Source organism: Haliotis rubra, unplaced genomic scaffold (assembly GCF_003918875.1).
Source record: "Haliotis rubra isolate DU_JTF1 unplaced genomic scaffold, ASM391887v1 Scf1516, whole genome shotgun sequence".
NCBI classification, from domain to species: Eukaryota; Metazoa; Mollusca; class Gastropoda; order Lepetellida; family Haliotidae; genus Haliotis; species Haliotis rubra.
In genome coordinates, this window is record NW_025765466.1 from 44,278 (window position 1) to 58,152 (window position 13,875).

The window sequence follows — 13,875 nt, forward strand, 5'->3', positions numbered from 1 at the left end:
TGGTCTCCTGTCTAGTCCCAAATCAAATGATAATAATACTGATATTAATCATGTGAAAAAGAGTTTCTGAAAATACGGAAGAAGCATAAGAACAGAAAATGTAAGCAGCAGGACGGATTGAGCGTGTGTGTTTTCATTCATAACCTCGACTCAATGAAAATACCAAATATGTATAACAATGTTGACGTCCGTATGACATCACTATCAAGATGGCGTGTTCACTGACACGAGTAGGCCTGAGTTTTCGAAGGAAATTTTCGTTGTTTCAAGCAACGTATATGCATAAATGTGACATGTAAGTAGTCCGAAAATTCTGTCAGTCTGCTGGTTGTTATGTTCTTTTTGTTTTCATTGATACCAAGGGAAATAGTCAGAAATTAAGAGAAGTACCGTCATCGTTGTGCGTGAGTTTGCGTCAGTTGTGGCGTCATGCTTTCAAAAAACTATAATATGTTGTGATGAATCTAGAAAATCATTGGAATACACCTTTTTTATTTAACTATCGCTTGCTACGATACCTTTCCCATGCATGTTCTAAAAATAATGAGCAATTGTATGCAACAAGTAGGCGAACGGATACACTGAGTAAAATCTGAGATTGGCTTTGTATACATTTCAAACAAGTTTTCTTTCACAGCGCGGCATCTCATATCCTTGATATATTTCGTTAGATTTCACTGAAACACTTCGTATTGGTGACAGAGTCACTTTTGTCAGGTTTTTTTTTTAACTGTATGAGGAATTCAGGGATTCGTGTAAGGAAGATGGTGTTGAATTATACAATTGATTTTATGGATGAAACATAACCGACATACATGTGACGTGATTTTATGAACACTATGTAATATGGCTGAAAATTCACTTTGACGTTTGCGTATTTTCCAAAACATTCTCTGCGATTCTCGGTTCATCGATAATGTTTCAGAACGAGCATTGGTGATTCGATCATGCAACAACAAAACTACCGCTGATCACAATGATCCGTCTTTTTTCTTTAAATTCAATTCTCCCAGTAAAATTTGACATTTGAATTAAGACATACCATAAATTACGCCAAAACGCAGTGAATGGTGATTTAGTAACGTGTCAAAACTGGCGAGATTTACGATGCATGTACTTTTCAGTAAATTTTATATACAATTAGCGGATGATATCATAGAAAAACGAATTTCAAACACTGTTTAGAACTGCAAATTGCATTTATCTGCGTGATGTATTTGGATATGTACTATCGATATCAAAGTGAAGGTGGAAGAGGAGGGACATATCGTACGATTTATGTAAGAACTTTAGTAACAAACGTAGAACGATATAGTGCATATAATATACGTTTTAGGTGTAATGAAAAAAGATACTGTTGGAAAGGCGACCGACTCAGGTTGAATATGTTATACAATTTGGTTACGTGTTAACACTTTTAGTACAATGTATACGTTTTTTCAAACTGCAACGTCATTACAGTGTAGAACTGACCACATAGTCAGCTGACGGCCAAGCAACAGGTGGATTAAAACAGTAGCCTGCGCATCGAGACACAAGAACCACACCTATACCTGCACCACGTGAAATGGGTCTAATAAGATCTGACGACGTCATTCGTTTATCGTTTGGGCACCAATGACGTCATTTCCAAGGGACATAAGCCATGGTGTGTTTATTGTGGACATAGAACTCTTGGTAAATGTTGAAAATATGAATTGATATAACGCAAAAAATAAATTAGTTACTTCTAATATATGTACAGGTTTGGATATAAAACTACTTGAAAAACACTTTTTATGATGAAAAAGTGCAGACAAAAAGGTTAATTTTCGTGTACACTTGCCCTTTAAAACTATTTGTTTATGTACACTGATGTTTTCATGACAGCGAATGTCCTAATATCATTATGGACTAATCCATGTTGTTTTTTGCTACACCTCGTCACAACTTAATTGAGGACGACAGTTTTGTGTGCTTTCATTGTCTGCTCCCATTAAACACACCCACCTAGAAATGAGATTATGGGGAGTACTGCACTCTACCGGGCGCACTTTTTCAGACTAATTAGCACTGCTGGGGTTCCCTAACCCTAACCCTTACCCCTAACCCTAAGGATCGTAAAGGGTGCCTAACCCCAAGGATCGTAAAGGGTGCCTAACCCCAAGGATAGTAAAGGGTGCCTAACCCTAAACCGTAACCCTAAGGATCGTAAAGCGTGCCTAACCCTAACCCTAAGGATCGTAAAGGGAGCAGCGAGGGCTGCGCCCCGGTAAAGTGCATTCTAGCCAGATTATGTCAACAAGATACAGCTAACTTCCAATAAATTGCCGACCAAATTTCTATCATACACACATGGAAACTACCGAAAACTATTTCTCAGTTTCACTTCCGGTTTGCTTCGTTAACCCTCGTACCATTATCACAATGAAATAATTATTGGTGAAATGTGTTTGCTTTGACTTGACATGAGTATGGTAACATGGTATTAAATTTCACTGTAGAAATTACATAATTGTAACGAAATATCATAAATAACAGATTTGAACTTTCCTACTTTGTATTTTTACACCAATGAAAAAATGAGGGTTGGTGTATGTATTTATTTATTTGAATTTTTTTACATGGATTGGTGTTTTTTGGCAACCAAACCTTGAGCAGTTCTTAGAACTATCCCACTGGCTTTAACCACTAAACCCTAAAAATATGTGAGATATACCATTACAAAACAACAATATTTACCAAATATTTTTCAGATTTTAGGGGAACTTTTACCCATGTCTTTTACTATCAAGTTATCATCATATATATCTGTAGATTATGAACATTGTTGAAAATAAATATGTATTTTGTTCTGGACTTGATGTCATCTCACTAAATGGAAAATTATACTTCATGAGAGTGGGAAAATAACCACCAAAAACTAGATTCATTGTATGAAGACTATATTAATTAATTTTTCAAATGATGTATTTCTTCTTTCAGTATCCCAATCCTGACCTTATCCTGAACCATTGTCTTTTGTTGGAGCCCTCCCCGCTTTCATACCGGTAACAAGGGATGAGTCTACTGTGTTTTCAGTTTAGATATAACCTGATCTTATTATCTAAACTGGAAACATGGTATGCTCTTCTCTTACATCAAATAACTGGTTAATACTGTCAAATTTAATTTTCTCACATCCTGTTTATGGATGAGAGTTTATCTCTGTTTGGCAACATTTATTATTTATCATATAATTATATATATTATTTCTTTTCATTTTAAAACATAAGCATGAAAAATGCACTTGTGTTATGATCTAGACTTGTATCATAAATGAAATATGAGCATGGATTGACTTTAGATTGTTTACTAAGGTAATTATTCACTATTTTCACTATTTTACACATGAATATTTGGATTCAAATAATGAATAGAAACTAGGTGTTGGTGATGACTGTATGGTCATTGTACTTTGTTTAGAGCATTAACAATGAACATTGTCATCTTCAGTGAATCATTAATGAACACTAGTCTTCAGATGGTGATGTGTGCCGATGAAACTGAATAAAATATATCAAAACCACATATCTGGTTTGTTGTTTCTTATTATGAGAGATAAAGCCTTATTACTTGCAGTAAATATTGTGTTGCAGTAGCTACAAATGTAGCAAATGGAAAGATCTACCTGCCTTCCAAATTTCATCAGGATATCTTCTTTATTAGAAATTTTATGTTAATTTTTGTGCGTGTCATTGGACCATAACATGGTGCCACATCTATTATGAGATGAAACATGACAAAATAGCAAAATTTGGATGATCTTTTGAGATAGAAAATGAAGGATTAATTGTTTTTAACTTCATTTATTGGGATAAAATAGTTGTTTTTAATCACATTAGCAATCTTGAACTGATTGTCAGTTATTTGCACACGTATTGTGACCATTCAAAGTTGGGCAATTTTGTCTATTCTTGGCCGTACAAATTCCTGTTTTTCCATGGTTTGACAGTATAAAGTTAAGAGTTTTAATACAAACAATTAGTTGATTATGAATGGTTTGTTTGAACACATTTTTTTCAGATGAATAATACATATTAAATAGAAAAAAACCTATTCAATCTTTTTCCCTGGCCCTTTTTAATCCCTTCATTGTGGCCAAACTGAATGGTGGCCATCTTGGAAAACAAAATGGCGGCTATATACACTAATAAAACATTCATATCTCAAAAAGTTTTAGACATAAATTAAAAAGGAAAAGTGCTTTTTACTCACTTATTCATGAACTGAAAGTGTGTGTACACTTCTGAGTAATAAAATGCATGTACAAAATTAGCCTGACCTCCCTAATTATAGTTTCTTAAAGCATGACACCATGACTGACGAAAACTCACGCACACCGACGATGGAAGTTCTCCTCATTTCTGACTATTTCCCTTGGCCACAATTATAACAAAAGAAAATAAGAACAAGCAGATTGTCAGAATGTTTCGGTCTACTTACACGTCACATTTATGTATATACGTTGCTTGAAACAACGAAATTTTCCGTCGAAAAATCCGGCATACTCATGTCAGTGGACACGCCATTTTGAGAATGTCGCTTCCGATAGTGATGTCATATGTACGTCAACATTGTTACACATATGTGGTATTTTCATCGAGGTGAGGCTATGAATGAAAATACACACGATCAATCTGTCCTGCTGTTTCATTTTCAGTTCTTATGCTTCTTTCGTACTTTCACAAACTTTTCTTGCGTTACTATTTTTCAGCATTATTAACTTTTGATTTGGGACAAGACAGGAGACCCGTCTAAATCAAGAGGCACCAATTACGTCATAATCAAAGGGAGGTAACTCTGGTCTGTTTAGCTCGGAAAACAAGGGCTGCATAATGGCATAACATTTCAGCCCTTATTTTGAGGGTTATACTTTCATTGCAAGAAAAATGAGTGTATAATTTCAAACATTGATACTAAATAAGTAAAATATTTCACTTTGCTTCACATAAGAATAAATGTGATTTTATCGTGTACACTTCCCTTTTAACTGGTTCCCGCACCTGGGTTGTGTTTACTATCACAACATTTTCTGTGTTTCCTCGGAGAGTAGACTGTCAGACAATTAGCAGGTATTTTACATTGCATGTGTTTCTTTGACAAGTACTGAAAAGGCACTCACAGTCAGCTGTGTCAAGCCATTCACTTTGTGCAATGCTCAATATTATGTTTTACACTATTTTATGTACTGGTCAAATTCAGACATCACCTATGTGGAAACGTTTGTGCTGTCATAGTACACATAAGTCCCACAACTTAAAACTAATCTCAGTTTGAAAATAAATCTTTCATTTTGATCAGTGTTATTCAAATTTCCAACTAAACTAGAGCTACTTGTTTATCATTAATGAAGATGGCGGCCATTTCACAAACAAAGGCCATAGCCTGAAAATATTCCCAGTGTGAATTGATTCAAGATTAAAATATGCATCACTACAGCAGAGACGCAGATAACTTTTTGGGTCATTGGGTCATTGAGTTATGTACTCACTTGTGTTCATCTCAATTGGGCCACATCTTTATTTTCCTTCAAGTAACCAAATAAAATGTACCCACCTCACTCAAAACTCAATTGGGTATTTTGCCATTTTCCATTAACTGTAAAAATATAATAAAGTTTAAATGTTGGTTTACGTGCTTGCTATTTATATTTGATCTGTAATATGAGAAATGACTGCAAGTTGCCAAGTTCATGTGCTGAAATAGAACCTCTCAATATACCTCAGTTATTCCACATACTTCTGTGTATTCATGTGTGTACGCATGTAAGATCACGTTTATTGAGTATTTACGAAAAATCAAGCGTACTTGTATGCAATAGACTTAATAGGAATTGAGTTTTCATATAAATATTTGCATAATTTACGGAGATACGCAGCTTATCTGTATCTCTGATACTGTATCTATGAAATAGCCTACCATCTGAGAATATATCAACAACACACAGACATACACGTGAATCAGGAGATCCTTAGTGGTGACATGTGATCCTCAGGTTGGATTTACAACCAGTGCCTACCTGCTCGCCTTTCTCCTTCGACACCTGTCGTCTGTCGTTCATATCACACTTGTTGCCCAAGATCATCTTCTCAACATCCTTCGACGCATGCTGCAACAATCAACATTCACAATAAAAATAAACGAGCAAATTCAAAAGATAATCTTGGTGAGGTAGTGAAATGGGGCACAATGTTGCATTCGAGGTAATTGTACTCACGTAGCAATGTGAACGTGTGTGAGGAAGGATAATATTACATGGATGGACAACGTCTTTAATGCAGTAAGAGCATTATCTCGGTGCAGGTTCTAACACCGTTATTAAGCAAGGGACTGACTGACTGAGTTTGGTTTTACGACGCTTTTAGCAATATTCCAGCAACATCACGGCGGGGGACACCAGAAATGGGCTTCACACATTGTGCCCATGTGGGGATTCGAACCCGGGTCTTCGGCGTGACCAGCCAACGCTTTAACCATTAGGCTACCCCACCGCCCCATCAAGCAAAGGAAGAACACACTGAGACCAGAGAAGCATATATACAAGCGTGAGGAGATGTTTATACCGTACAATAGGGGATTGGGACTGCAATGACATAGGGAAGCCAGTAACAACCAGAAAGTGTTTTTACTCGTAAAAGCAGATGTCTCCCCTTTCCCCCGATTCAACATTGAGACCTCAAACAATTCATTTGATCCCTTCAATTTCAAAATATCTAAGTATGAAAATACATATCATACATGTTTTATAGCAGTACATGTATATGTATATGGTTGATGCTTCTAAGCTCACTAATAATTGGTATTGGTATTAAGCATACAAAATTTGGTTGAAGATGGGTGAAGTGGGTTTAGAGTTGAGCTCTGAACACAAAGCCTTCCTTGCACATTTGATAGGCTCTATGCGTCATCGATGCACTGCTGTTCTCAATGCCGATGGTGGACATACCCGTTATTGAGCTTGTGACATGGTCGTTTGACCCCTGTCCTGCTTATGGACTCGTGACGTCATTGTGATTGACTTTTCAATTGAAATTCTCCTGACTTGTTATGGTCTCATGATCCCTCCATTAAAGTTTATATGTACCTTTGACATTGTTATCGTACTTATCAACTGGGATAATATTTTGACAATGCACAGTTTCTTTATGTGCCTAGTATAGTTGGAATATTGCTCAGTGCAGCTTTAAACAACAGACAAAGCATGGGTTGGTGAAAAACAATTCTAACCCGGATCTTCACGGGTTCCCAGCCTTCCAAACATGGGTGATATTCAAGTTGTAATGAGTCATGATTTCATGGCATTGAATCATTTCACTGATCACAAACCAATAAAGCTGAAGGGGCTTTAAAACAGTTTTTGTGAGAGATTGCATCCTTAGAGCCATCATGAATGGGGCTTTATCTACAATAAATGTCTGGCTGGGTTTCGTGCTGGCGGAAAGGAATGTCTACGTTCTTACCTCTTCTATGTTACGAATCCAATTTCGTATGTTTTCAAATGACTTTTCATTTGTGATGTCATACACCAGCATAATGCCCTGAAACACAAAGACGCAGTGAAAATAACATCCCCAAAATGTAGCCAAAATTATGCATCAAATACGACGGACACCACTATGAATAATGTGGTGTAAAACCAGTGTATGAAATACGGCCTGTCCGACAGCCAGAGACAGTCTAGATTTCTGACGGACGGTCTAAATTTACAGCTAGCCACCCTGATGGTCTGGTAAAAATTGTAGATCAGGGCTCCAGATAATTTTTCAACATCAAGAGTACGTACTCCTTATTTTTTCAATATAGGAGTACTGGAAAAACTTAAGAATACATTTAGAGTACTGAATGGAATTTAATGGAGTATCAGTATTCTTGTGTTTTGTTTCATATATGCACCACAACATTGCTACTAGTGTGTAAACAGGTCAATAAACAATAAAACAATACTTTTTTCAGATAAGTACGGCTGTAAATGATTCTGAGACCATACACCATTGCTGTGGTGCGTATCTGCTACGTTTTCTAATTATTTCCTACCGTATCCTGCATATTTTTTATCCGCACATACGCCGATACGGACCTTATCTGGAGCCCTGGTAGATGTTCCAAATATCTGGGTACATTCACCATATTTGGTCTGGTTAAATCTATTTTGGACTGGTAACATTTTGAAGTTACCAGCCCTGATGTCTGGCTGGGTTTTTGACTTATTTCATACACTGGTAAAACCCAGCATACACTACTGAATTGTACCAGGACAAGTCAGCGCAATGTTGGAGAAAGTCAGGGGTGATGCAGGTCTAGAGAGGTGTCGTATGGATCACAACTTCCTTTATTTCAAGAGTGCAATATTTGCGACATTTTTGTAGCTTCAACATGTCACAATCATTACAAAAAGGAGTTGTCATCCATAAAGTTTGTCAATATTGTACTTCCCAACTTCTAAAATGCCATATAAAGACGTCAAACCCAGTGTACACTACTGGATTCTAAGTCAGCTTATGGTGGGAGAAAGTCGGTGTGATGCATGTCTAGAGAGGTATCGTATCGGAGTACAAATGTCACTTTAAGAAGATTGTTAAGAAGAAAAAAGCAATATATAGTGCTTATGTTATGTGTGCTGGTACTATGAAGGCTAAATTGTTTTAAGCTTTAATGACTCCAACAGTCTACACTTACTACTACCCCTACAATGTCAAGTTTGTGTACATGTGTCTACATGGCACAGGATGCCCTATATGGATGGCTCTAGTTAAATGTTTAAACTCTGCCCTGTGAGGCTCACCATGGCCCCTCTGTAGTATGCTGTAGTGATGGTACGGAACCGCTCCTGGCCGGCGGTGTCCCTGAAACAAGAGACAAACTGATTGTGATGTCAGGGTGGCATTCAGGGGCAGTGGGGTGGCCTAGTGGTTAAGGCGTTCGCTTGACACACTGAAGGCCTGGTTTCAATTCCCCAGAAAGGTAGTTGGATGTAGTGATTGGATGAAGTGATTGGGTGTAGTGATTGGATGCAGTGATTGGGTGAGATGATTGGGTATGGTGATTGGGTGTGGTGATTGGGTATGGTGATAGTGTGTGGTGATAGTGTGTGGTGATTGGGTATGGTGATAGTGTGGTGATTGGGTGTGGTAATGGGATGTGTGTGGTGATTGGGTGTGGTGATTGGGTGTGGTGATTGGATGTGGTGATTGGGTTTGGTGATTTGGGTGTGGTGATTGGATGTGGTGATAATGTGTGGGGATTGATTGGATGTGGTGATAGTGTGTGGTGATTGGGTGTGGTGATAAGATGTGGTGATTGGGGTGTGGTGATGGTGATTAGGTGTGGTGATTGGGTATGGTGATAGTGTGGTGATTGTGGTGGTGTGGTGATAGGATGTGGTGATTGGGTGTGGTGATTGGGTGTGGTGATTGGATGTGGTGATTGGAGATTGGGTTTGGTGATTGGTTGTAGTGATAATGTGTGGTGATTGATTGGATGTGGTGATTGGGTTTGGTGATTGGTTGTGGTGATAGGATTTGGTGATAATGTTTGGTGATTGATTGGATGTGGTGATTGGGTGTGGTGATAGGATGTGGTGATTGGGTGTGGTGATTGGGTGTGGTGATTGGGTGTGGTGATTGGATGTGGTGGATTGGATGTGGTGATTGGTGTGGTGATATGGATGGTGATTGGGTGTGGTGATAGGATGTGGTGATTGGTGTGTGAAGGTGGATGTGGTGATAGGATGTGGTGATAATGTGTGGTGATGGTGATTGGATGTGGTGATTGGGTGTGGTGATAGTGTGATGTGGTGATTGGGTGTGGTGATTGGGTGTGGTGATTGGATGTGGTGATTGGGTGTGGTGATTGGGTGTAGTGATAGTGCAGTGGATTGGGTGGATGGGGTGATGGTGATGTGGGATTGGTGATTATGGTGATGGTGATTGGGTGTGGTGATTGGATGTGGTGATTGGGTGTGGTGATAGTGTGTGGTGATTGGAACATGGTGTGATGGTGTGTGATTGGGTGTGGTGATTGGGTATGGTGATTGGATGTGGTGATTGGGTGTGGTGATAGGATGTGGTGATGGTGATTGGGTGTGGTGACTGGATGTGGTGATTGGGTGTGATGATAGGATGTGGTGATTGGGTGTGGTGACTGGATGTGATCGGTGGGGTGGGGTAATTTGTATTGCTCAAAATAAAGTCTAAAAAGAAATTCATCCACAAATTATGTTTCTTAAAACAAAATGGCGGTGGGTCTGAAGGGAATTTTCTCTTATGTTATCTCTTCTGTATCCATGACAACAATTGACAGCAATTGAACATGGTAAGTAACATTAACGTCAGAATTCAGAAAATATGTACATCCACTCTCTCAACATAATCATCTGTCGTACAATGAGTGAGTGAGTATGGTTTAATGCCGCTTTTAGCAATATTCCAGCAATATCACGGTGGGGGACACCAGAAATGGGCTTCACACATTGCACCCATGTGGGGAATCGAACCCGGGCCTTCGGCGTGACGAGCGAACGCTTTAACCGCTAGGCTACCCCACCGCCCCCATCTGTCGTACAAAAGAACAATAGCACTACCTCTGTCTTTGTCTATGTTAAATTGTGGGAGTTACAATCACCTTGCCACTAAGACCGTTTCTTAGAATGGCACCTTGTATCATAATGCATTGCCAATGCTACCAAGTTAAGCAAGACTGGTTTGAATGGAATGGGCACTTACCATATCTGTAACTTGATCTTTTTACCATCAAGCTCGATAGTTCGAATTTTGAAGTCGATTCCTGAAAAACAAAACAAAGCAACAGTTAGGAGTAGTGCTGGAGCAGTTAATCGTAGGATCGGTTAATCGTCCGATCAAGTCAAAATATACGATTGTCAGTTACAAATAAACTGCAGATCGATAATCGGAAATAATTATTATTTGGATGCACACACATTAAAACGTTTATGCTACCTTGTCATGTTTTCTTTTTACCGAACACTCTGGTCATCATTGCTTGTTTACCTCTAAAACGGAAGCTGTGTACACAAGTGTGCATGCCTCCCCTGTCAGCCAATGGCAATGCTAGATATGTTTAGATTGGGGTGTCCCAAAAAGGTCACGTCAGGTATTACAGGTTAGCTATTTTCTAATTGGCTGAAAGAGGAATTGTAAATGTAAGTACCATATATTACCGTAGGTAAGCCAAATTTTGAAGACCAAAAAAGGCAGCCTGTAGAAGGCGGTCAGCTTATCTATGGGTTACACTTTTGTCAGTTTTTTTATTCTGGTGACCAGCAGTAAGAAAACAACATCGTATCGTTTCGCGTGAATGAACAAGAGAAACGACTTTGTCAGTGAAGACGTCCAATTTGCAATTAAACATCAGTAGACAAGATTATTTACCTTTACAGTTCAAATTTGTTTTTGCTCGGAATTGTATTATATGCAGGGATCAAGATTACCGTGTGTATTTGTCTCGTATATACAGCCGGAAATAGCAATTAGCTGTGCACACGTTTCCCGGCGATCTACCGGTGATTTAGAACATATGCAATAATATAGAAGAATTCTGACACAGTGATCAGTAAAATATAATACCTGTTAAAACCATTATTTAACCAAAAGAAATATATCCTAGAATTGCGTAATTTTAATTACAGGTTTTGTTCTATAAGTGTAAAATATGTATAATCAACACTAAGGTTATACGGACCCTCGTGAACATGGAATGCGTAAGTTGTATGCGCATGGAATGAGGTGAAATAAGCATGCCATTTCACACACGTTTTCACCGATGCTACCATTATCGATCTGACAAAATGGAACGATAACCAGTTCTAGTTAGGAGCTGTTACCATCACACACACTCTCACAAATCACATAACCAAGCCACCAAGTCTGACCAAAGTACCATCAAACACACTCAACCGAAGTACAATCACACACACTCAACCTGATAAAAACTACTATCAAACACACTTAACCTGATCAAAGCACCATTACACACACTCAACCTGCCCAAAGTACCATCGCACACACTCAACCAAAGTACCATCAAACACACTCAACCAAAGTACCATCAAACACACTCAAACCAAAGTATCATCAAACACACTCAAACCAAAGTACCATCAAACACACTCAACCAAAGTACCATCAAACACACTCAAACCAAAGTACCATCAAACACACTCAACCAAAGTACCATCAAACACACTCAAACCAAAGTACCATCACACTCACTCAAACCAAAGTACAATCGCACACTCAACCAAAGTACCATCGCACACACTCAACCAAAGTACCATCACACACACTCAACAGAAGTACCATCACATGCACTTAACCAAAGTACCATCTGACACTCAACCAAAGTACCATCACACACACTCAACCAAAGCACCATTGCACACTCAACCTGATAAAACTACTATCAAACACACTCAACCTTATCAAAGCACCATTACACACACTCAACCTGACCCAAGTACCATCACACACACTCAACCAAAGTACCATCTCACACTCAACACCAAAGTACCATCACACACACTCAACCAAAGTACCATCTCACACTCAACACCAAAGTACCATCACACACACTCAACCAAAGTACCATCACACACACTCAACCAAAGCACCATCTCACACACTCAACCAAAGCACCATCACACACACTCAACCAAAGCACCATCACACACACTCAACCAAAGTACCATCACACACTCAACCAAAGTACCATCACACACACTCAACCAAAGTACCATCACACTCAACCAAAGTACCATCACACACTCAACCAAAGCACCATCACACACACTCAACCAAAGTACCATCACACACTCAACCAAAGCACTACCATCACACACTCAACCAAAGTACCATCGCACACTCAACCAAAGTACCATCACACACACTCAACCAAAGTACCATCACACACTCAACCAAAGTACCATCACACACTCACACTCCAAAGTAGCACCATCTCACACACTCAACCAAAGTACCATCAAACACACACTCAACCAAAAGTACCATCTCACACTCAACCACCATCACACACACCAACCAAAGTACCATCACACACACTCAACCAAAGTACCATCGCACACTCAGCCACAGTACCATTACACACTCAACCAAAGTACCATCACACACTCAACCAAAGTACCATCACACACACTTAACCAAAGTACCATCGCACACACTCAACCAAAGTACCATCACACACACTCAACCAAAGCACCATCTCACACACTCAACCAAAGTACCATCACACACACTCAACCAAAGTACCATCTCACACTCAACCAAAGTACCATCACACACTCAACCAAAGTACCATCTCACACACTCAATCAAAGTACCATCGCACACTCAGCCACAGTACCATTGCACACTCAACCAAAGTACCATCCCACACACTCAACCAAAGTACCATCACACACACTCAACCTGATCAAAGTACCACCACACGCAGTCAACGGAGCCTGACCATAACTGACCACTCCTATGACAAAGAACAGAATGGTTTAGTTACATAAAGCGGAAGCGTCATTTCATCGTTGTAATCAGCCATAGATAGCTGAGGTTATCACACATCACATCAGGGTTGGGTCAGATTCGTGTCCACGTTGCTGACATCATACCAACTGGTACTAACTATACGCATGACGCACAGATCTCCATATAAGCTAGATATTGGCCAGAAAGACAGACTTAATCAATAGGGCTGGCTAAAAAGAGCAATAATTGAAAATATCATCAATAGAAAAAATTATTAATGATCATCAATAAGAAAAGAGTGTCATCGATAATACTGTACATAAATTTGTGAAAGAATAACATTTTTCTCACCATTATACAAAAA

The 13,875-nt window shown here is 38.9% G+C and overlaps 1 protein-coding gene across 6 annotated transcripts in view; it reads right to left on the reverse strand.

The window, feature by feature from the left end:
• Positions 1 to 13,875, reverse strand: part of LOC124270425 (ras-related protein Rab-8B-like) — a 36,325-nt gene that overhangs the window by 10,676 nt on the left and 11,774 nt on the right. For all 6 annotated transcript variants that reach the window (XR_006896766.1, XR_006896769.1, XR_006896768.1 and 3 more), the window contains exons 2-5: positions 10,743 to 10,803; positions 8,804 to 8,864; positions 7,482 to 7,559; positions 6,041 to 6,130 (exon numbers count right to left, since the gene is read on the reverse strand). Coding sequence is in view for 2 of the 6 variants with exons in the window: in XM_046705461.1 (XP_046561417.1) it covers positions 6,041 to 6,130; positions 7,482 to 7,559; positions 8,804 to 8,864; positions 10,743 to 10,803 (290 nt within the window). In the remaining 4 variants the exon portion in view is untranslated. The remainder of the gene's footprint in view (positions 1 to 6,040; positions 6,131 to 7,481; positions 7,560 to 8,803; positions 8,865 to 10,742; positions 10,804 to 13,875) is intronic.